The sequence below is a fragment of the Mesoplodon mirus genome (assembly GCF_964341445.2).
Source record: "Mesoplodon mirus genome assembly, chromosome: 12".
Classification (NCBI taxonomy): domain Eukaryota; kingdom Metazoa; phylum Chordata; class Mammalia; order Artiodactyla; family Ziphiidae; genus Mesoplodon; species Mesoplodon mirus.
Genome location: NC_138988.1, coordinates 88,834,251 through 88,860,267, shown reverse-complemented (window position 1 = coordinate 88,860,267; position 26,017 = coordinate 88,834,251). Strand labels below are relative to the sequence as shown.

General features: G+C 36.4%; 1 protein-coding gene and 1 long non-coding RNA gene across 3 annotated transcripts in view; one reads left to right on the top strand and one right to left on the bottom strand.

The window, feature by feature from the left end:
• Positions 1-26,017, top strand: part of LOC309813791 — a 527,028-nt gene that overhangs the window by 442,261 nt on the left and 58,750 nt on the right. The window lies entirely within an intron of this gene.
• PRL (prolactin) lies at positions 283-10,691 on the bottom strand (the record flags this gene model as incomplete). Of its 2 annotated transcripts, none has more annotated exons than XM_082637127.1 (5): positions 283-474; positions 2,677-2,856; positions 6,227-6,334; positions 8,138-8,322; positions 10,664-10,691. In XM_082637127.1, the coding sequence occupies 5 exons, from the start codon at positions 10,689-10,691 to the stop codon at positions 283-285; spliced, it is 693 nt and encodes a 230-aa protein (XP_082493253.1). The 2 variants fall into 2 exon arrangements, with proteins under 2 accessions (XP_082493253.1, XP_082493254.1); XM_082637128.1 differs by having other exon boundaries at positions 8,138-8,319.

Below are 26,017 nucleotides of genomic sequence, written 5' to 3'. Positions count from 1 at the left end.
GTCTTCTTTGTAATGCCAGATTCTGCTATTTGTGACAGATTTTAATAGGAACTTCTCTCAACGGTAGGAATGGATTTTCTTTTGATTTTCTGTTAAATGAAGATAAGAAACTTTGACAAATTGCCTTCTTAGATTTTGACATCTCTGTGGAGTCTGTTTTTATTTTTTAAGATGAGACCCATTACACCCAAGCATGCATTAAAAAGCTATAAAACTAGAAGAAGACTGCTATGGGATGGATCATTAAGAACCATCTCAGAAATGAATGGAATGGATGTGGGCTTAGCAGTTGCTGTCGTAGATGATTCGGCACTTCAGGAGCTTGAGATAACTGTCAATCTTATGTGAATCTCTGCGTAGGCAGTGGAGCAGGTTATAAAAAGCAAAAAGGCGTGTATCTTCATCGGCCATCTGCAGGGATGGAAGTCCCGACCACACGGAGTAGACCTCATTCTCCTTGACTCCAGGATGAACCTAAGCACCCAAAGATAATGACTTATTATGAGTTTTATTAGTATTTGCTTATCTTCGTTCCTTCTAATTATCAAATTAAGTTTTGGGGAGGACACATGAATATAAAACTCTGTAGACGTAGGTTTTGGAGCCAGCGTATCAGAAATCTGTTAGTAATTTACAAGCTAGAAGCAGACCTCAAGTGTAAGTTTTCTTAGAACATGTATGTGATCACAGATTAAGGATATTTGTACAGGAGTAAAACGATGGAGAAACAAAGCTACTGTTTGAATATTCATATGAATGTGATCAAGGGACACAGTTGTATCACTTGAACTGTTTCATGTCCTGAATCTGTTCTCTGAAATGTACTTTTTACTTTATTTCTTCTGAAGGTCACCATCATTACATTTATCTTTTCCCTGCTTTGAACTGATTCTCTTCTCCATAGAGCGTGTGGTTAAAGACCTTAGAAATGATGAGGATTGTACTCGATGGTTTAAGGGGCAGATAATCTAGTGATGGCTGTGACTGACAAAATCTTCTGAAATAGTCAGGAGGCATTCATATTCCACCCAGGACAGATAACCCCCTGATGTCTCTGAGAAATATCTTCTTTCTCTTGATGTCTCTTAAGTGAGAGGTACTGGGAAAACTGCCTATAAAAAGCGGGTGCTGACAGCAACCCCTCAGTGGTGAGAGGTGGGTGGTAGGGTGGGGAGCATGACTGTGATAACAAAAGGACACTGAGCAACTGAGCACCATGCATCTTCATGCTTGATTACCCTCTGTGGGCTGGGAATCCCCGGAGAACCAAGAGACCAAGTAACCAGCTTGGCAACTAGATATGTCATCTAGTTTGGAGAGCTTCTAGGTATAAACGTGGGATAACTGTAGACCCTGCTAAACTAACTTTCTGCTGCAGAGTAAGACTATTTTTGAAACCTGGGATTCCTTATTGGAATTTAAAGTTTGTGTTTGTTGCCTTGCTTTTTATTTTTTATTTTGGTGCTTGAGCCCTAAGACAAAATTTACTGTGCAAAGGGCAGTGATATGAATAAGAATAAGTAAGCGGTAAAAAAGAACAAAATGAAGTATTATAGAACAAATTAGTGACCTCAGAAAATAGGCCCACAGGAATGAGGAAAATAACCTGAAAATCTAGGTGTTTATTTCATATGTCCCAGGGTTAAAATGTGCTTTGTATTTGTGATGGATATATTCTTCTCCCCTGAAAATGACAAAAGTGTCACAGGATTAACATGTACTTTGTCCACAATAAGAGAAATATAAAATTGCTCCTATTATTATATTGGTGGGAATGTAAATTATTTTCATTTAGATTATATATTATTTATAAATATATAAATATATATATAAATATATTTTTATTTAGATTATATATTATTTCTGAGAACTTCAGGAAGCTGCTTAGATGTTCCCTCCCTCATGTTGAAATTATCCCATCTAAATGGAGATTTATATTGCATATATCAATCTAAATATGATAAATTATTTGGGGAGATTAAATGCAATGATTAGAGTTTTTATTTTGGAGCCCCCCCCCAAAGAAAATTTAGGATGGGAAAACTTTGTATAAATTACAAAATAAAAAAACATTCCAGAAAAGGAGCATTTCCATCTTTTGTGACCCACTGAAATCTAGTGCTTGTGGGATAGCATTCATGCTATGGCCTCCTCTTTTCAATCTCCTTCCTTCCCTGACAGATCTCTCCAGCAGAGCAGGGAGGAGTGGGGAGAAACACCATCCAACCTGGTTTTGACTTTCTCTTTTCTTCCTTCCCACTCTCATCCTTTGGATTGAGGAGGACAGAGAAGGAATACAAGCAGAATCTCAGCAGCAGATGTCCTGGGATACTTTGAAGAAAACATTTATTCTGCAACTTCTATTCTATAGTTCTCTTACCCTTGAAAATATTTCAACCACCTGTGCCCAGGAAAAAGCAAGCTTTTGGTGGGATTGTGTGCAATGCAGGGAAGGCTGCACCTGTCAAAAATCGTAGTAGAATTCTGCTTCACTTACAACAGAATCTATCACTATGATGAATGGCTAGGCTCTTGCTCTATTTAATAGCCGTCTAGAATATAGAAGGCCTGCATCTTGTTCTTGCAAAGTGAGATCTTTCAAAACTCATTCCTCATCACAGAGGTCACTTCTTTCATTCATGAGAAAACCAAGGAAGCCTTCAGGAGGCTGCTCACCTGGCCAACTATCTTCTCCATGCCTTCTAGAAGTCGTTTGTTCTGTTCCTCAATCTCTATGGCTCTTGACAGGATAGCATCTGGGGCTTCTTGCATACCCCGCACCTCAGTGACCAGGTGGTACAGAGGGTCATTCCAGGAGCGCAGCACTCCAAGGATCATGCTCAGAAGGACTTCATGCTAAGCGACCATAGGAAGCAATTTCATTAAAATAAGCATAATACAGTGGGTTTAGTCACATGTGATTTTTGTGCAGAGAGGCTGACCTAAAAAACTCTTTGTTATTCCTGTGTGTATACAAAAATTTTTGAAGGTGGTAAAAGTTGTAAAAGTATAAAATGTAAACTATTTGTTTACATTTTGCTAAAATTAAAAAAAATCTGGCTTATTGTTTTTCAATGCTTTTATTTTTACTTATTTGAAATTTTGAATTTTATTTATTTTTTTATACAGCAGGTTCTTATTAGTTATCTATTTTATACATATTACTGTGTATATGTCAATCCCAATCCCCCAATTCATCCCACCCACCCCCCACCACCACTTTCCCCCCTTGGTGTCCATATGTTTGTTCTCTACATCTGTGTCTCTATTTCTACACTGCAAACCGGTTCATCTGTACCATTTTTTCTAGGTTCCACATATATGCCTTAATATACGATATTTGTTTTTCTCTTTCTGACTTACTTCACTCTGTAGGACAGTCTCTAGATCCATCCACGTCTCTACAAATGACCCAATTTTGTTCCTTTTTACAGCTGAGTAATATTCCATTGTATATATGTACCACTTCTTCTTTATCCATTTGTCTTGTCGATGGGCATTTAGGTTGCTTCCGTGACCTGGCTAGTGTAAATAGTGCTGCAACGAATATTGGGGTGCATGTGTCATTTTGAATTATGGCTTTCTCTGGATATATGCCCAGTAGTGGGATTGCTGGGTCACAAGGTAATTCTATTTTTAGTTTTTTAAGGAACCTCCATACTGTTCTCCATAGTGGCTGTATCAATTTACATTCCCACCAACAGTGCAAGAGGCTTTCCTTTTCTCCACACCCTCTCCAGCATTTGTTGTTTGTAGATTTTCTGATGACAGCCATTCTGACCTGTGTGAGGTGATACCTCATTGTAGTTTTGATTTGCATTTCTCTAATAATTAGTGATGTTGAGCAGCTTTTCATGTGCCTCTTGGCCATCTGTATGTCTTCTTTGGAGAATTGTCTATTTAGGTCTTCTGCCCAGTTTTTGATTGGGTTGTTTGTTTTTTTTAATATTGAGCTGCATGAGCTGTTTATGTTTTGGAGATTAATCCTTTGTTGATTCGTTTGCAAATATTTTCTCCCATTCTGAGGGTTATCTTTTCATCTTGTTTGTAGTTTCCTTTGCTTTGCAAGAGCTTTTAAGTTTCATTAGGTCCCATTTGTTTATTTTTATTTCCATTACTCTAGGAGGTGAGTCAAAAAAGATCTTGCTGTGATTTATGTCAAAGAGTGTTCTTCCTATGTTTTCCTCTAAGAGTTTTGTAGTGTCTGGTCTTACATTTAGGTCTCGAATCCATTTTGCGTTTATTTTTGTGTATGGTGTTAGGGAGTGTTCTAATTGCATTCTTTTACATGTAGCTGTCCAGTTTTCCCAGCACCACTTATTGAAGAGACTCTTTCCTCCATTGTATATCCTTGCCTCCTTTGTCATAGATCAGTTGACCATAGGTGCATGGGTTTATCTCTGGGTCTGCCTTATATAAATAACTAATTCTTCTAATGAGTTCTAATTTATAATGTAAAGAATTTTGTTTTTCCCTCAGAAATTCGACCATCTACTCAGTGAGTTCTTTATATTTGAATACTTTGCTTGTCCAGGGAAAGAAACCTAAGTATTTTGTTAGAACTCAGTATGTGCCTGGAGTATCTACCCAGGAAAGACAGATTTCACCCATGCCCACATCATTTTCACCCAAAGATTCATTTGTATTAATGGATCAAATCATGTATTAATATATCCATTTTTTGATTGGTAATTTTATTTTATGCTATTGGAACAAGGAGACAATGAGGAAGACATGGCATTTAAAAACATGCTTTCCTTAATCTATCCCAACACCAACCCCCATGCTGCTATCAGAACAGTCTATTTTGTCGACATGTGTAGGTGCAGACAGTGGCGCAGTGCTGTCTTTAGTAACAGCATCAGTGGGATTCACAGTGGAGGGTGTTGCCCCCTAGTTTACTACTACCACGATCAGGCATGAAACCCCAAGGGGCTGAGCATCTCTGATTTAAGATGCTTACTTTCTTGATGTCCATGAACTAATCTACTGGTAAAGGAAATGAAGAGTGGAGAAGAATCAAATAGACATTGCAATGGAAGCATGACTAGAATGTGAGAGAAGGAGTTGTAAAGAAGTACAGGCTGTATGGTGAGTGGCGCATATGCACTGGGCCATTGTAGCTCAATGATTAAAAGTGAGAGCTCTGAGTTGGATGAAACCCAGATTCACTGCTTCCTAGCTGTGTGACAGGTGCAAATTCCATAACTTCTCTGAGCCTCGGTTTCCTTAGGAAGTGTAATAACAGTACCTGTGTTATAGGATTTTTTGTGATGACTGAATATAATAACGCACACAAAGTGCTTTGTAAAATGTATGGCAATGTAGTAGGTCTCAATAAATTTTAAATTTATAAAAAATTCCTTCTCCTCCTTCTTCACCTTCTTCCTTCATTTTATCATCTTCGTTATTAATGAGCTTAGTAGACTGAAAGAATGCTGGTATCATTAACCAAGTTGTAGAGAGAGAACAGATTGTATTTAAGGGGGGATATATGTGAAAGTATTTAAAATCATGTGAGGACTGTGGTTCGGGCAGGGAAACAGAAGGGAGAGATTATGATGATAAAACAATGGAGCTGGCATAAATGAGCAGGCCTTGATATACAGACTTTGTTGTCATCAGAACAGAGGCAATAGTTGCGGTCATGAGAAGCAAACCATTTTTTAGGACCTGATTTGGGGAGAGACCTGTAATTAAGAATAAGAGGTGACAGAGGAGTCAGTGAAGAATGAAGTAGGTGTCAGAGAATTAGAAACAGAATCAGGAGAGCCTTGAAAGTCAGAAGCAATGGCACGAATGGTACAGTGGTCTGTCATGGTAAATGCTGCCCATGTAAGAGTCACTAGTAATGGGGAATACATCAACTGGGTTTGCGTTTCTAACGTAAATTTTGCAAATTTAATATTTTACACATGGAAGTCCCATTCCGTTCATGCTTTCATGCAGTCAAATATATGCAATCCTAGGTCTAATGCATTGGTTGAAGTAGTGTTGTCTGCATGGACAATTTATAGATCATTCAGTTTGCTGCTATAAATCTTTAGTCAGCACTTGATTTTACTCATACTTCATCAAGTGCAGAATGTAATTTCTCTTCGATAGCTTGCTCTTCCTCCACCTTTCTTTGCATGTGCCATTACCATGACTTCTAATAATCTGCAGCCTGGTAACACCCATGGACTATCTCATTTGTTTAGGTGAAAAACCTGGATAAAAGACTCACATGGACCTGTTGGGCTTGTTCTTTGTCTTCAGGGGTGGAGAGGGAGGAAGTGTGGCAGCTGTTGATAGCCTTGGTAATGAACCCTCTGCCCTGGGCGTACCGTTTATCCTGGAAGTGATCAAGCAGATTTACTGAGTTAGTATTGTTTGGGCATTGAATAAATGAACCCATTACCAGAATAGTAACACATTTGATAGATGTATAATTTTTTTAATGAAAGCCACGTAAAGGTTGAAAGTCATTCTTCTTCCTACTTTTTCTTTCCATTATCTCTATAAAATTGTTTTTTTCATCTAACTTTTCTAAATGCCAAGCTCTTCCCTTTGCTATTCCTTTGTTTAATTTCGCCCTTCCCACAAGTTATTATCTGGAGAGCAAACACTAAGAATACCCCAAATATGAAATATTAAATGTTTTATTAAGTATCATCTTTTTAAAAAGTATTTGAACCAAATATAGTGCATATGTACCTGTATTTAGCCATTTAATCTCTTGTTCACTGTGGGTCGGAACCAATATACTTCCTTAATAGGAGTTATAAAATGATAACTTTTCTTTGACTAATCTCTGAATCCACATGCCTATAGCTTAGTGTTCATCATAGATGCAGACTACAATTTTGTTGATGGTGACAAAATGGTAAGTCAGAAAAATGTGGCATATATATATAAAATTCTAGGAAATACTAAGCAATGGACTGAGAATAAGAATAGAAAAAACTAGCTAACACATTGATAGAGAAAAACTAATCTTTAGTAAAACTTGTGAATGTTTAAAGGGATTATTTGTAAGATTTGGAAAAAAGGTGGCCAGTTAAAAATGGTGAATGAAAGAGAAGCTGGTGGGTAGAAAGAACTACATGAATTTAATACAAACATTGAATACCCTGTTTTATCAGCTGTTTGCTCTACTGTGTGCTCCTTGATTGTCCTGAGTTAACATACAACTTTCAAAGTACCTTCATCAGAAAGAGAATAATTGTTTCCACTTCTAAACCAACCCTTCTAGTTGGTTCTAAACCTATTCACTGCAAATCTTAGAACCATAATTTGTAGCATTTAAAAAACTATCATTGTTTGTTTTCCTGACATGGATTCAGCTTCATTTATCATGTTCAATCCACCCAATTCACTGCAGTGCAGTTCTCATTTATCGGGTATCTACTGTGTGCTAGGTGAAGAATGCCCAGAGAGACACTTAAGGACAAAAAAGTCAACATACTTCCTTTTCCTCAGCCCTACCTAAAAGTGCTTTGGGTCAGGTGCTGTTACGGACTGAAGGTTTGTGTCTCCCCCAGATTCCTGTGTTGAAGCCCCAACCCTCAATGTACTGTATTTGGAGAAGGACCTTTATGAAGGTAATTAAGGTTAAATGAGCTCATAGGCTAGAACCCTGATCCAGTGTGATTAGTGTCTTTATAAGAGAGTTTTCTTGTTTTCTCTGTAATCTCTGTCTCTTTCTCCCCCGCTTACCATGTGAGGACACATGGAGGAGCCAGATTGGGAAGAGAGAGCCCTTCCAAGAACCTGACCATGCTGGCACCCTGATCTGGGACTTCCAGCCCCCAGAACTGTGAGGAAATAAATTTCTGCTGTTTAATCCACCTAGTCTATGGTATTCTGTTATGGCACCCCAAGCTGACTAATATAGGTGCTTTAAAATTTATTTTGGAAATTAAAAAATAAAATGAAGTAAAGGAAATTGAAAAAAAATTTTTACACTCTTTAAGAATCTTTGAGATTTCATGAAACTGACCCTTTCTTCTACATCTTATGAGCTGATGCCTTCTTTGACCTAGAAAGTGTATTATTTGAAAATTGGCTGGTGCAGCTTTCTTGTTTCCAGTGTGGTTTAGCCCAGTCACTTATGTGAAGGTTCTTTCGGGAAAGAAGCATGAAGTGCAGTACTTACAAATTCGTTGAACATTTCCGAGGAGAGGTTATGGATGTAGTCGGACAGGATGACTGCGCGGTCAAACAGGTCTCGAAGGGACACCTGGCAGTTGACAGCCCCGCTGGGACAGATGGGAAGGGAGGCCACGCTCTTGCACAAGAGCAGATTTGACACCAGCAACAGCAGGAGCAGGAGTGACCCTGCTTAAAGAAAAAAATGAGCCACTCCGAGATGATCTATTCAACTGAGGTTATCAAAAGCCATCCTGTCAAGGGAAGCCTTATCTCTCCCCATTGCCCTCTGCATGATTTGGTACTGAAATAGCTGGGGTGGGAAAGAATCAACACCTTCCACTGTGTAAATTTAGATGTATAATCGTATTTGCACAGATAGGTAGTTTGAGAAGTAGGTTACTCCCTGCATTTTTGTATTGCTCCCAGAAGTGCTTCTGTGCTTTGCAAACATTTGGAGCTGAAATTAATTCTGAGCCGGAGTGTTTAGGTCATTCTCTTAAGTTAGTTTAATGTCTTGGAACTTTCTGCAGATTCTCAGCAGCCAGGCTCTCTAGGAGTTTGTAATTTTTTTAACTCTATGTTGACGAATGCTTGCATTCTAGACACTGAAATGGCAAGAATAGCACAGTTGATCTCTTTGGTTTACTGTCGTGCCTGATAATAATAAACACATGACCGACTGATTGCTAATATTGAGTACAAAGAGAATTCTAAGATAAAAAGGATACTGTAGCCTGGATCTGCTAACTCACCTTAATAACCCCATGCATTTCCTTGATACTTTGCCCAAAGCTTTAAAAAATTTTTTAAATTTGTGCTTCACAATAACGCTGTGAGATAGCCTTGACTTTCATTATCTTCAAATTATATTAATGAAACAAGAAGACTTAGAGAAGGTAAGTAATTTTCCCCAAGTCCCATTATTAGCAGATGGAGGCGGCTGGGTGCCAATACTGTCATCTTTTCACTTCCTCATGTCACGTCACACACGCGTGTGGGCTCTCGGTCTGTGTGTGTGTAACAGGGACCACATCGGTAGCTGTGATGACTCAGAGCTAGCAGAGGTCATCGCCATTACTAGTAGAGAAAAATACTTTGATTGCATGATAATAGTGAACCTAGAAAGTTGATTTTATCAATTTGTTCTGCTCTATCTATAAAACACTCACTTTAAAAATATTTGACAATTATCAGAGATGATTTAGTCACCAATTTACTATCTCAGAAGATGGACAAATAAGAACTACTAACATATCAATAATTTACACTTCCAAAAGGAAAGAAACAATATATTAAAATCACTTTTAACTCCAAAGTACTCTAAAAGAATATAAAGGATATAAAATATAAAAATGTGTTTATCAGAAAACTCATTTGCTATGGAATCTTCAATAAATGTAACTGGAAGTGTCCCAGATAAAACTAGGCAAGTGCTAAAGATTTATGGTGAAAAAATACCTAACCCCAAATACCTGAAAATATATAAAAGAATATTTAGTATAGAATGTAGCTAAACAACCTTTTAGCTGCAAAATAAAAAATATTAATGTTGTGAGATGATTCGTATAACAGACTTTTAATTTTTCAAAAACATGTTTCCAAAGAGTTTATTTTAGGTACATTACAGTCATGTAACATAGCTGATTAGATGTTTTATCTACAAGTATAAATTAAAAGTGCTTTGCAGGTAGAGGCATTGGAATAGTATTGGTTCTAGGAAATTCATAACTGGATAGATATTCTTTAATTCTGACTACATTTGTCTGTACCTTTATCATCTGAAGCATTTTCATAGTCTAAGATGAGATAAAAGAGATAAATGTTTTTGTTGTTTCATGAAATAAATTTTGTTACTAATTTCCTTGTCTTGCAATTTCTTTTTCTTGCAAATGTCAACCAAGAAAGTAAAGGTGATTAGTTATTACTAGCCTGTTTTTTCTTTTATAATGTCATTTGGCTTAAACCCAGTCGACAAAGTATTGTAGGAGACAACTCTGCTATCATTGTCTATATTATGGCTTCAGAGTTAAAAGTTTCATCAGGCTGACTCATCTTGGCCAAACCACATAAGAGGCCTGGGAACTAGAAAATGTTTGTTTCTACCTTCTGGAGTTTTGATGACTTGGACTCAGAGACACTTTTGGTCTTATTCCAGTCCAGGGTTTCTCACCTTTGGCTGATTGACATTTTGAGCTGGATAATTCCTTGTTCTGGAGGCTGTCCTGTGTATTGTAGTATATTTAGCAACATCTCTGACCTCTACCCACTAGAGACCAGTAGCGCCCCTGCCCCAAATTAAGACAACCAAAAACATCTCCAGACATTAACCAAATGTCTCTGGAAGACATTCCCCTGTTTGGGAACCACTGTCCTAGTCCCTTATACAATGATTTCTAGAGCAGTGATTAGATAGCTCTTCTAAACTCTGTAATGCTGAAACCTCTGACTAAGAATATTAGCTACAATTTCAGATTAATACCACCACAGGAGTGTTGATAAAGCGAGCAGCTCCATGAGTTGCTGCACATACCTTTCTGTGATGAACCTTTGTTGTCCATGGTGGTGATGATTTTGAAAAACACACTTCACCAGAGAAGATCTGGTAGTCCTACAGCTTTCTCTTTCCCAGATATTGGCTTTATAAGCCTTTGACATCTTCATGAATATATTTAATCAGGCATTCCCTTCCCTTTTGCCAGTCATCTATTTCCGTCATCGAGATTACCCCCATAATTTCAAACATCAAATGGTATTCTATTTCTATTCATATTCAGGAAGACATACTGGCCAGAAATGAACATCTAGGAAGGATTTTGATTAATTAGACCAAAAGGAAATGAGAGAGATAATGAAGGTGAGATCTGGAGACTAGTTTGGGTTAGAGGACCTGTAAAATTATAGCAGTCATTTACTTTAACATTTACCTTTATTTCTCTGCAGTTTCTTGAATATAGCATTATCTTTCACTAAGGTGTCACATGTATTATCAAAGGTTATTTTTTTTTGCATTCAAAATTGCTGGGTGAAGTCAAAATTTCAAAACTTACACACTAAATACCAAGAAATATAAAATAAGGATGAGTAAGATTTTCAGTTCCTGTTATACTCAATACATTTCCCTCATTTTTTCTTGATTTTTACACATTCTGTTTTGTCCTTTTAAAAATGACATACCTCTGTGGTAAAATGTACATTTTCATTTATCTCTTTTGATTTTAACATTTAGGTAAAGTTATATTTTCATCCCCAGTTTACAGATTGGAAAACAGAGGATTTGAGATATTAAATGTCAAGGATATAGAAGAAGTAACTAGTCAAGTTAGGTGCTGAAAGGATTGTCGTTTCAAGAGGAATCAGGAGGGATGTGAAGAAGGCTGGAAAATGAATCCTTTAACACACGTTGCCCCCTCTTCTAAGATGAAGAAAAAAGTCACCTCTGACCTTAGGGGGTTTATTCTGGGGAAGTGACACACACCCTGGTATATAATGCAGTAAAACAAAATTCTAGACAGTCATGTCCACTTTCAAGGATAGGGGTGGACAAACTGTTACTAACTTATGGTGGCTTTATTTCTCTGACCTCGAGCTACTCTGGAGCCAAGGTGACAAAAATTCATCTTTCATGGGCTCAAAAGTTCCACTTGCCTTTTAGAGATTTCCTGAATGAAATGACTGTAATGAATACAAACTAAGTTGTTGACGACATTCTCTAATTTTTAAGTCCATGCATCTAAAGCAGCCTGTGACCTTTAGTTTCAATTTTACCATATGTCTCTCATAGTAAATTGACAGGTGAGGTAATTTAAAAAAAATAATGTCTTTCTATGGCATTTACTTTTTCTATAGTTGCTCCTGCCGTATTTATGCTTTAGCAATTATCTAAGTGCTCTTATGGGGACTTAGAAATCTCCACAAAGACTAACGTCACTTAAAAACTATCTTCCTAATTGCCTTAGCTTAGGCAATACTAGATTTTGAATCACATGAATCAAGTATGATGATATATAGGCTCTATCAACCTAAAGCTGGATCAGGATTCCATACGCTCATACTAGGTATCCATGTTTTTCCCCCGGACAGTGAAAGTCTGAATTGTTAAGAGAGCAGTGCCATGTGGTAGAGAAATTAATGCTTAATGCTGGAAACTTAAGGGTAGGAAAATCTGCCATAAGAACTGACAACTTAATCTTAAAATTTAAAGGTGTTGCAAGTTTTGTAGATAGCCAGGAAAAGAGTAATCTAAGAAAACCCGAGTTGTGTTGTGTTCAGTGGAGGCCAATTGATTTATTTGACTCCAAAGAGGAACGTGTTTCTCCATAAAATTTCTTGTGTGCTTTCTTGCTGCTTCGCAGACCCATGTTTCCTGCTAAAGGGATATTGCAATATCTAAATAACGCAAAAGGCATATTTTATGTAAAAAGTCATAGTTGTCTTATTTTTCTTTCCTGTAGTGTCAGCCCCTTCCCACCTTAATTTTTGTATGCGTTCTTTTGCAAATTTTTCTCTTTATGAAAACCTGCCCTTTAGAGCAGTCAAGAAGTTCACTAAGAATGGACTTGTCTGTTTCTAAATATTTACAAAAATTCATTCTTTGCCATTTTTGGTCTGAGGGTTTAGACTTAAACCTGCTGATTGATTTCTGTCAAGTAGCTGAATAAATAGCTCAAATGATGTTAAATGCTCCATGATATTTTTAGTACCTGAAACTAATAAACAAATTTGCCATCCTTTCTAAATGACTCTAATTTTTAACACTAAGTAACATCAAGTTGGATTTCATTCCTAATTTGGAACTGAGCTTGTATGTTCTTTATATTTTCTTTTGGTCATCTATTTTTAAGTTTGGAATAATATTTTTTTCTTCTGTCCTTAATGATGCAAAAATATTTAAAATAATTCACATAACTTGAAAGGTGTCTACTGCAGGATATAGTAGGGAATATTAAAGAGCAAAAGAAATTAGGAGGTTTAAAAATCTGAATAAATGGATCACAAGGATGTTTCAACTTACATTAGTAATGAATTGTCTTCTTATTGTTATTATTTTTTGATTGAAGTACAGTTGACTTACAAAATTAGTTTTAGGTGTACAACATAGTTGAGTAGACATTTTTTAAGTTATGCTCCATACAAAGTTATTATACTATTATTGGCTATATTCCCTGTGCTGTACATTACATCCCTGTGACTTATTTATTTTATACCTGAAATAAATAATATTCTGAGTTTGTACCTCTGAATCCCCTTCACCCATTTTGCTCATCCCCCCCACCCCCTCCCCTCTGGTAACCACTCGTTTATTCTCTGTATCTGTGAGTCTGTTTCTGTTTTGCTATATTTGTTCTGTATGTTTTCACTTATATGTGGAGTGATGGTCTTTAATAAAGTGAAATCTGCAAATGACTAAAGGCATAGTGTTTATGGATTTAAAAATTCCAGCACTTGGACTAAAAGATCAGATAGGAAGTTGAATCTGGAATATGCTCATTGTAATACATTAGCATGCTAAGTGACACACCCACCGATGCCATGACAGTTCTGAGGCCAACCATAAAAGGCCAAGAGGGGGTGGTGGCGCAATTCCTGGAAATCTCTGCCCCTTCTCCAAAATAGTTGGAATAATCCTCCCACTCCTTAGCTTATGAAATTACCTAGCCCAGAAAAGCTAACCACCCCATATTTTGGGGCCTCTCACCTTCTGAGATGGCCCACACTCTGTGGAGTGTGTTTCTCTCTAAATAAATCCACTTCTTACCTAAAAAAAAAAAAAAAAATCGCATAGGATATGTATCGTGTGTTTTTGTTTGTTTTGGCTGTGCCCCCAGGCTTGTGGAATCTTAGTTCCCTGACCAGGGATTGAACCCGCGCCCCCTGCGTTGGAAGTGCGGCTTCCTAACCACTGGACCCAGGGAATTCCTAGGATATGTGTTTTTTGTTTGTTTGTTTTTTAAATTTTTATTGGAGTATAGTTGATTTACAATGTTGTGTTTCAGGTGTACAGCAAAATGAATCAGTTATACATATACATATATCCACTCTTTTTTAGATTCTTTTCCCATATGGACCATTACAGAGTATTGCGTAGAGTTCCCTGTGTCATTTTTGATATAAAATATCAGAAAATGTAAAGGGTACATTGGAGACAAGATGAGTCACAATGGGGCTTTCTTGAATTACACTGTTTTCAGGATAAACAAAAGTAATGATTTGATTATATCCTGTTATTTACATTAACTCCATTTGTATTAAGACATACAGTTTTTCCTCCTAAGTTCAATGCTTATCTCTTTGCTAGGGCTTTGCAAATCATCAACTTCCCTAAATAACTCCAGAACCCAAGTTCTTAATCTGTCAACAGTGTCTTGAGGGCATTTGCTCCTTAAATAAGAAAGCAATAGTGTAAGCATTTGGAAATTTCCCCTGTTATTCCTTTTTTCTTTTTCGTTTTTTCACCGACAGGATATTCATATCCTCTGATCTAGTTCCGTGAATTCTTTGTGTTAGCTTATTCTATGAGTTTCTTATCACATGTTTGTTTTGAACCATCTGTACCTTTGGACAAGTTTTAATGCCTGATATAAGACAATGCCAGATCCAAGGATGATGTGTCTAGAGACTTCACAGATTCTCTCCTTGAGATTACATTTTTTCAAGTAAAAGTGTCAAATATTTAGCTGTATTCTAATGCTAAGTGGGGTGGATAACAACTTACCTCATGAAAGTTTCTTCGTATTTTGATATGTGCGTGTGTGTTTGTATGTATGTGTGTATTCCTTGTCTAATGGGAAGTGGATCTGAAGCATGCCCACTTCCAGTGAGAGAGGGAGAGAGATATTATCTAATAGGAAATGGGACTCTGAGCCATGTCTTCTTTCAGGGATAATTTTAAATTTTATAATTAGCATGGGCACCACCAAGCAGAACAGATACCTATAGCAATAGACCAGGGTCCTTGAGGCTCCCTGAACTGACAGGCTTCAATTCTTTAATTGTTCCATTGTGGTGAGACAGTGGGGGTCCCAGAGGAGGGGCTGAAACCTTCAAGAGGAGTCAGGACGTGTGGGAAGACCTGGAAACAAATCTGTGCTGACCTCAAGAGAAGTAGTTTTATATTGTAATAACTCAGAGAGCCGTATATGTGTTGATGTGCTGTCACCCCTGCCTTGCTCCACTGTTCATCTTTTTCAATATATTGAAAGAATTCGGATTGGGAAATAAGGTTGGTTCTTCACAGGAAATAATATCCTCCAGTTTCAGTCTGCACCCCCCATCATCCTCTAATACATTTTTCTATTAAAATTTGTCTCCAGTATCTTAGCTGTGACCTGTCTCTATCTTTTTGTCTTATTCACTAAATGCAACATGTCTTGCTAGTGTAATATATGCTTTGATATTCAGGGATTAACTGAAGTGACAATTGTTTGCAAAGCTTTTTTTTTTATCATTTGGGGTTGAAATATAAATAAGAATGAATTCTTTGATGGAATGCTCTATTGACCCAAAGAAATATATATGTGTATGTATATATATACACACATTTAAATATGTATATATTTATGTACACACATATTTATATACCTATATAAAGTATGTTTATCTGTATATACATACTTTATACTCTCTCCCTATCTATCTCTATGTAAATAGATAGATGATAGGTAGATATGTACTAGTATATATGTACTAGTATATATATTATATATATATATATATATATATATATTTTTTTTTTAAGCTACAAGGGGGAAGTAAAGGTACAAGGTGCTGATGAGGATTTCTGAGATAAGGATACCACACAATCTTGACTCTCCCTAATTCTAATAAAATGAGCAACAAAATAAGCTTTAAAAAAAACTAGCAAAATTACATGTCGGTCAAAGATGGAAGGAAGTATGAGCATGTTAATTTTTTCATGGTTCAGTGCGGGGAATCAATAGATATAGTCAAGGTGATTTTTAAAGAAGAAAGATGTCAATAGATGGTGCAGAGTTGTCATCACAACCACTGGAAAATGGAGAACAGATTATAAACCTTTTAGCTTCTCAGGAGAAAGGAAATATCACACAAACACAAGCACACACAAAATGTATTTTCCATTTATCAAAAGATAGAAAACAAAGGAAACGTAAGTAACAAAAAGTATAAAATTAGAGATCAGAATAGAATCAAACATCACACACATTATGGGATAAGTTTACTCATTAAAGAAAAAAAAAGACTTAATTTCTTTAAAAGTGGCAAATCCCAATAGATGGTATTTCCAAAACAAAATAAGTGATATATCCGAAACAGTTGTTTTCAAAGGACAAAGAGTTAGCGGTTGATTTTGAGCCCCCCCCCCCCCAAGAGGACATTTGCCAATGTCTGAAGACATTTCTGATTGTCATAACTGAAGATGGCAGTGCTCCTGGCATGCTCTACTGGGTAGAGGCCAGAGGTGCTGCTAAATAACCTACAGCACACGAAAAGCCCCCACACCAAACTGGTATGGCATCCACAATGTCAGTAGCTCCAATGTTGAGAAGCCTAATGTTGAGATCTAAAATGAAGTGGCTAAGTAAAGTTAAAGTGTAAGTATAAAAAAACCCACAGCAAGCAAATTATTTAAAATTGCTGGACAGCGTTCCCTGGGCTATACAGTAGGTCCTGGTTGGTTATCTGTTTTAAATATAGCAGTGTGTACATGTCAATCCCAAACTCCTTATTCTTTTATCATAGCCTGTTAATTCTTCATATTAAACTTCTGTTTAATCCACAAAAAAATAAAAATGAAAAAATAAAATTGCTGGATTAGTAAAGTTACTAATAGGCAAGTTTAAATGTAAGGCAAAAAGTGTTAAAGCAAAGGGCCATCCTTTGTGATACTGTTGTATGCAATCAACAGTGGAGACAAGGCTATCAACAATCTTTATGCATTTAATAATAGGATCCAAAACAGACAGCATATACTAAGAAAATGCGAGGGGAAATTAACAAAGACTTAGGAGTAGGAGATGATATGTATGTGTGTATTTCAAACACCTCAAACATCTAAAATAAATGACATTATACTTGGCCATAATGAAAATGTAACAATTTCCTAAAAGTTAGAACACAGGGCAATAAGAATATATAAGTAGGTCAGTTTGTTTTGTTTTGTTTTCCCTTACTAGTCACCAGTGATTATTTAACTGCTGAATCTAAATAACTCCCTGAGTCCTTTGCAATGTCAAACCTTTTTCTGGCATTCAACCCTCATTCTCCCCATTGGCTGTCATATTCAGTGTCAGGACTTTACCTGTCATATCCATAAAGATGATCCAAACTCTATTTTTCTTTCTCTGACTCTCTTCTGAGCTGTCATCTACTTGCTAGACATTTCAACCTATATGTCTTCAACCAAGATATGCTGACTTATTAAAAGAAAACCTTTAACGACTCATCTTTTCTCTTAACCTGCTCTCTTCTCAGTCACCCACACTTAGCCTCTCCGAGCTGTGTTTGTTTCCTTTTCTTTTGTCTCCCTTGACTCACACTCAACCAGCTGGTATGGTATGTTGCAATTATTCTGCCTCTCTAACATCCATAAAATTTTCTTTTCTCCTCTCTCTAGGTTATCTTGACCTGAATATTTATAATAGCTTCTCTTCCATTTTCTCCTGATTATGTCCATTTCATTTTCAATCTGTTTATCCATTGGGAAGATTAATCATCCTGAAGGGCAACTTCTGAACAATCTCTAATTTGTCTAAATCATACTATTTGAGATCAGAGGAGCCACAGAGTAAATCTAACCAAATACCTCATTTTACAGGTGAAGAAAATGTGTTGAACATGTGTAATTATTGACAGAACTGGCACTGGAACTCCAGATTTTTTGTCATACCATTAATATTTCTTTTTGCTTTCTGTAATCATACTTGTACCCACTGAGCTTCTTATGCAGCTGATAGTGGGTCTTGGTGAGGAGATATGGATGTGACCTTGAAGACAAATTGAGAAACACATTACTTCAAGGAAAAATGCCACAGTAATTGGGTTCCCAAAGAGAGAGGTGAGAGAAATAGCATGTTTTAAACTCTTTGGAGCCTTTAAGGAAACGTTGCCACTGCCAAAGAGAATTTAAGTATGATTCTAAATTATGTTATAAAATAATACATTTGTTGAAATATTTCTTGATGAGTTATGCAGATAAGCGATGAAGAGCTATTAATTTTATTTCTTCTTCAAATTGGTCTTTGGTTTATCTGCCATTTTGGTCTCTAAGAATTCTTTTACTAATATGTGTCTTGCATATTCCATAAAATCTTCATTTAACTTTTTCACTTGTCAATTGTACATCATTAGTAGAATGAAAGTCAAAGAATTCTTGTAGATTAAAAAAAATAAAAGGTTATCTGTCGGCCATTGAGAGGAGCAATATTATTATTACCTTTAGAGGTGATGTGGCATTTGAATGTTCTCTCTTTTACAGGCCATTTTGTACTCAGACCTTATAAATTTACTTAATAGATGAGAGATAGGGTATTTCTTCCAGGACATTCATTTCATAGAGAAATAAAGAAAATGAATGTAAGTTTCTGTTAATAACTGCAGAATAAGAGCTAGACAGTACTTTCAGCTGCACCTGAAAATAGGGATAATGTCCATTTGGATAAATAGATAATCATACACGTGTATATTGGAAACAGCTATGAAACTGTGAGAATGTTTTTCAAGTTCGGTTTATATAAAGCTTTCTCATTAAGGTCACATCAAGTATATAGGAACACATATTTTATCATTTAAGAACATTTTTGAAGATAAGTCTGTGAAATAACTATGTTTTCCAAACTCCTGTCTACATAAATGAAGTTTAAAAACTGAAGTAATATTCATATGATTCAATCTAAAGAGAACTTTAAGCTCAAATATCAAGACAGAAGGTTTGTTCCTGTTATTTTTTCAAGCAGTTTCAACAAGTACAGTTGTCCCTTGGTTTATCCAGGGGGTATTGGTTCCAGGACCCCATTGGATACAAGATCCACAGATGCTCAAGTCCCTATATAAAATGGTGTTGTAATATAATTGACCCTCCAAATCTGCAGGTTCTGCATCCCCAGATATGGAGGGCCGACTAAATTTGTTGCATTTGCTTGTCCAGATCTGTATCTTATTTTCATTCAGAACCTTTTAAATTTTTGTTTGCACATGAGCAAATTAGATAGTTAAAAACAGCCAATCAAGTTGTTTGGTAGGCTTTGTAGACTCTGAGCAACTGTTAGTGAAATCATTAATAATTTTTACTTTTCAAATACCTTGATGACCTAAACAATGATGATTAAAAGAGTGAAATCTGTTTTTTTTAGTGCTCTGATCAGAATCCTATAACATGCACACTGACGGGTAGATTTTATCAATGTTACCTGAATATTGTAACTTTAAAAATTCAGTAAGTCACTTTTACTCACTGTATTTAGGGGGCGAGCCATAGATGTGTATGTGTGTCTGTTCTGAATTACTCAGATAATTGTCATTGTCTCACCGTGTACCACAAAAATATATTACATGCAAAATGTATTTTAATTCCTTATCAGTGTTTTCAAGTTTTTAGAAAAATGTATCTTTAAAAAATTATGTGTAGCATTGCCATTATATGAAGTATTTCTAGCAATACAACTCAAAATAAAAATTCCATAAAAATGATGCCATTGGAGCTTTCAGTGACTCCGCAGAAAAGTCAAGGGTATGAAAGTAGAAATAAGGCAGTTTTTGATGGATTTAAAATTTTTATATAACATATATGTAAAATAAAAGGTGAAAACTTAGGTCTAGATAGCATCTTATCACCCAGGCCCATTTCCACAGATAACCACTGCTTCCTTCAAAGGTTAATTAAATTGTAAACTCACACCTGCAGAATATTTGCGTATTTAAAAAAGTCATTAAAAATGGAATATACCTTCCTGTTTGGCCAATTCCTTAATGAATATATTTGCATTTAATGATAGCAGCCCACCTTTAGAGCTTTCTTGCTCATTTTCTCTGCCTTTATCCTAAGCAGCCAGCTTTCCAAGGTTAAGACCAAAGGCTTTGTGAAAATGTCATGGGTTTTTCCTTGTCAGAAAAAACCCCCAAAACCTCAAAAGTCTTTTCTTGTAGTTTACTTCAGTGTCATCCCAAGCATAGGAAACTTTATCATCCCAAACATAAAACAAAAAAAAATTTTTTTGTAATGTTATGAAAGACTTTATTATATATATTCTCCGTTTTGACTGACACACTTTAGCACAGTTCATAAAAAATGACATTAAAACTGTTTTACCTTCATTACAATCCCAAATTACAAGTTTACATCTTAAGCCTTATTTTTTAGAAAGGGCTGTTTCAGAGCAAACTCCAAGATTTAGGATGAAAAAATGCTTATTCCGTGGATCAAATTGTATGTGATTGTTAAGAAATTACGTAGACTTATGCATAAATCATTGACTATGAAAAAGGAGTTTTGAATTACACTGCTGACTCCTTTACTAGCTTACTGAGGCTGTACCTATATGATTGTGATAAAATAGTTACTTTAGTACCAAATTTAAGGAATGCGATTTGTCATGGTTTATAATAGTTCCTGATTCTTGCCAGCAACTTCCAGTTATATCCAGTTCTGCCAAGGCATCATGAAATAAGATAGGTCAGGTAACTCATTTGGAGCAGTGACCTCTCTGCAGAGGACTGATTTCATGATATATCGAATAATGTTAAGAATATTCTTTGAGTCTTTCATAAAAGATAAATAGTTCTGATTATCTATTGTTGCAACCCCCCCCCCCAATTTAGTGGCTTTCAACAACTACAATCAGTTTCTTATTTCTGATGGTTCTTGCTTAGGGTCTTTCATGCAGGTTGCAGGCAGGTGGTAGCTGGGGTTCAGGCATCTCAAAAGCTTCCTCACTCAGATATCTGGTGGTTAATGTTGGCTGTCTGCAGGGAGCTCAGCTGGGGCTGTCCAGCAAAACACCTTCTCTTGGGCTCTTCATGTGGTCTGGGCTTCTTTACAGCATGGAGGCTAGGTTCCAAGAGCTACCACCCCAAGCCTGAGAAGTTATGCAGCATCACTTCCTTCATGGTCACCAGCATGCACAAATTCAAGGGGACAGACTAGACCCCCATCTATCAATAGGAGGGGTATCAACAGGTCACTGTAAGAAAAGTGTGTGGAATGGAAAATTCTGTCATATCCATTTTGGAAAACATAATCTGCAGTAATCATTATACTTTAGTGCTGATATTATATTTATTCCATAAATTATTCTGCAAAGGATCTTAGATATTTACCATCTAATTAATATTTTTATACAACCAGCAGCACATTTCCCCATATTCTACTCAGGGGTTGCCAGACAATGAAGATTCTTCCTTTGTCCCCCCAAACTGTTTCTATAACTCTTTCTTATAACCTGAGATACAAGTCATGAAAAGGAAAGAATATCAGAAATATTTTTTTGGTCTTTCCAGACTAGATCAGGGGTTGGCAAACTTTTTCTTAAAGAGCTTGATAGTAAATGTTTTTGACTTTGCTAGCCAAGAGGCAATATCAAGGATGTTATGTAGGTACTTATAAAATGATATTAAAATGTAAATAATATTCTTAGCTCATGAGCTGTACAAAAACAGCTTGCTCTGCTGGAGTTGGTATGCAAGCTATAGTTTGTCAACTTCTGGCCTAGCTCATTAGATCATTTGTACCACTGTACAAATCAAATTTTTAAAACCCAGTGAATTACTTTTCATTTGGTTTTAAGGATGTGTAGATGTTGAAAACCTGACTTTACATCTACACTGGTCGCTGCAAATATTCTGCCTAATGCTTTCAATTTTAATTGCTAAGAATTACTGTAACAGTAGTTTGATGGGTCTTTCATAAAACTTGTCAATCAGTTTAAGTTATAAAACTAGTGTGAAAGTGAATCCTAGCTATCCAGAACAGAAAAATAAAGAAGAGAAAAAAAAGTGATGTTCAGAAAATGCAGTTCCTTTTCTTTTTTCTTTCCTTTTTTGAATGGACCTTAGTTAGATACAAAGGTGGATTATTCATTTCATGATACATCATTGTTATTGCTCAATGCATAGCTACTCCCTTTATTTTTTCATCTATCTACCTATCCATCCATCCATCCATCCATCCATCCATCCATCTTTTTTTATCCTCTTCTGCACTCCCTTCTTTTCCTTTCCCCAGAAACAACCATTCTGACATGTTTATATGAATTACTTTGTATGTGTTCCTGTAAGATGTGTAGTATTGTTGAGTTAGCACACATTTTAATTTACCTAAAACATACGGTCTTAGAGATTTCAGTCTGATCTTTGTCTTGGTTTTTATTTACTCAGTTATGTTTAGAAGATGCATTCATCTTACTATGTGTACCTCTCATCTGTTGTTTCTAACTCTTTTATAATACATCATTGAATGCTTCTATGTTTGACTTATCTGCTTTTCCAGATTACATCTAGTCCCTCTCCCACTATAAACAATACCATGATAAATATTTGCCTTTACATGCCTTTATGTGAACTAGTGATAGGAAATTCTTTTCACAATTGAATTGAAATTAGGAATCTAATTACTGTTGTGAGTAAATCAGTGCTTTACAGATCCCTTTGAACTAAATACTATAATTTCTGTTCTGTCATACAACACACACTTAATAGATTGAAAAGAAACAGTGTAAACAAAATTTCACTAAGAATTGTAATGCCAATTCTTGGTGGCCAAGATGGCAGAGTAGGAGGATCCTGAGCTCACCTCCTCCCATGGGGAACACCAAAATTACAACTATTTATAGAGCAGCTATATATGAGAAAGACCTGAAGACTAGCAGAAAAAAAAATTTTTTTTTACAACTAAAGATACAAAGAAGGAACTGCAACAAGAAGGGTAGGAGGGACAGGCTGTGGTATAGACAAGACTTACAGCCCTGGGTAGGTGACCCACAAGTGGGAGGATAAGCACAATTGCAGAGGTCCTCCCCAAGGAAGGAGGGGTATGAGCCCCACATTCATCTCCCCAGCTCAGCGGTCATGCACTGGCAAGACAAGCTGCAGAATGGCTTTGAAGGTCAGCAGGGCTTGCATATGGGAGAGCCAGAGGGCTGTAGGAAACAGAGACTCCACTCTCAAAGGGCATGCAGACAATCTCACATACTCCGAGACTCAGCATGGAGGAAATCATATGAAAGGAGCCTGGGTCAGACCCACGTGCTGATCTTGGAAGCCTCCTGGAGAAGCGGGAGGCAATTGAGACTCCTCCTGGGTATGGAGATGCTGACAGCAGCCGTTTGGGGGAGCTTGTTCTACCATGAGGACACTGGTGATGGCAGGCACCATTTTGGAATCCTCTCTTTAGCCTATTAGTGCTGAGGGCTTACCCACTCACCAGCAGGGTGGTGCCAATCCTGGGACCCCCTCTTCCCTGCAGCCAGCAACCCCAGGTATGTGTGGTGAGAGATGGTAACTAGACTTATTGTGATCATTTTGTAATGTGTAAAAATAATGAATCATTATATTGTACACCTGAAACTAATATAATTGTAATATAATTATAATATAATTGTAAGTCAATTATACTTCAGTTAAAATAAAGTGCAATGCCAATGATTATTCTATTGGAACTAAATTTATTCACTACCTTAGATTTGATTGAGGTGATAGTCACTCTCTTGAAAATGAGTTATGATATTTGAGTTCTCTTAATATTTTAGTAGTTGCTCTAGAGATTATAATATATACCTATAACTTTTTACAACTAGGTAGATTAATAATGTTTTATTCCACATAAAATATAGAAACCTTATAACCATATAGGTCCATTTCTTCCCTCTCCGTCTTTTATGCAAAGTTGTCATATGTGTTATATGTACATACATTTTATAACTCAAAACAATGTTACATTTTTTGCTTTAAATAGTTATATGTATTACATAGAAATCAAGAGAGTAAATATTATTATATATTTATCTAGAAACTTACCGTTTCTGGTGTTCTCCCTTGCTCCCTAGAGGTCCAGTTTTACCTCTGGTATTGTTTTCCATTAGACTGAGAAACTTTCTTTAGCATTTCTTATATTACAGGTTTGCTCATGACAAAGCCTCTCATTTAAAAAATCTAAAATGTCTCTCTATTGCCTTTATTTTTGAGGAATAGCCTTGCTTAATATGAAGTTCTTAGTTTATATTTTTTTCTCTTCAGCACTTTGAATATGTCATTCAAATGTCTTCTGGCATTCGTATTTTTAGATGAGAAGTCATTTGTTAACTAATCACTGTTCCCCTACATTTAATGCATTTATTTTTTCTTATTGCTTTCAGGGATTTTTCTATTTTTGGTTTAAAATAGTTTGACTATAATGTGCTTAGATACGATAGTCTTCGAATTTGTACTGCTTGTGTTTCATTCAGATTCTTGTATCCTTATTATTTTCACTGATTTGAAAACATTTTGGTTGTCATTTTTTCAAGTACTTTTGCCCCATTTTCTCTCCTGAGACACCAGTTAAATGTAAATTGGACCTTTTAAAATTATGCCATAGGTACCTGAGGCTCTGTTTATTTTTCTTTTAGTTTTTCCTTGTTCTTCAGATTAGATAATTTCTATTATTCTACCTTCAAGTTCACCGACTCTTTATTTTGTCATCTCCATTCTGTGATTTTTAAAAAAGATATTTAGATATTGTAATTTTCTGGAATTTTTGTTTGGTTGTTTTTCTTTCAGTTTCTCTGCTGCTATTCCTACCTTTTCATTTATTATGAACAAACTTATTTTCATATCATTGATCATAGTTACAAGAATTGTTTTAAAATTCTTGTTTGCTCAGATACCTTAGTCATCTCAAGATTGAACTCTGCTAATTGTCTTTTGAAAAGATGATCAGTGACATTTTCCTGTGTCCTCATATGTCAAGTAATTTTGTATTGCACTTTTCTCATTGTAAATGACATATTGTGTTTGGATTTTGTTATAATCTATTGAAGAGAATTGCTTTTTGTTTGTTTGTTTTACCTGGTGAGTAATTTAACAAGATTCAAACTTCAAACTCCAGTTCTTGGGTGGCAATTGAAACCTTTGATCAGTTCTTTAATCCTTAGCTGTGCTGCGTGAAGTCCGCCACACACACAGAGGTCAGCCAGAAATCTGCACAGAATTTGTACATAAAACTGGGGACTCCTCTTCTCTGGAGAAGAGAGTCTCCCCTCCCTTTCAAGTGGCTACAATTGCCCACAGTGACTGTGGGGCTTCTAACAGAGTTTTAGCCACTCAACAGAACATTACTGCACTCTTCTCTGAGGTTAAAAGCCATACTATACAGAAAAATCATTGTCATTTTCTTCTTCTTGATATTAACAGTCCTCTAGAAATCTACTGCATTTGTTGTTCATCTTCAGTATGTTCAAGTATGGTTTCGCTTGTTTTTCTTTTTTTTTCCTTTCTCCTTCTTCCTTCCTCCCTTTCCCCCCTTCCTCCCTCCTTCCCTCTCTCCTTCTTCCTTCCTTCCTATCTTCCTCTCTCTCCTTCTCTTTCTTCTTTTCCCAGAGCTCATAATTGTTCTCAGCAGAAGGAAAAGGTATAGTAGAAGATTCAAGTACATGTAAATTTGAGGATGATAGTAAATCCTCCTTTGAAGTTCAACAAAACACAAATCTTTTGATATCCTACATTGAAAAATGTAAACAGTCCATGGTAATAAGATGAACCACAATCTATTTTATATAAAGTAGTGTTGAGCTTCCCTGGTGGCGCAGTGGTTGAGAGTCCACCTGCCGATGCAGGGGACACGGGTTCGTGCCCCGGTCCGGGAAGATCCCACACGCTGCGGAGCAGCTAGGCCCGTGAGCCATGGCCACTGAGCCTGCGCGTCCAGAGCCTGTGCTCC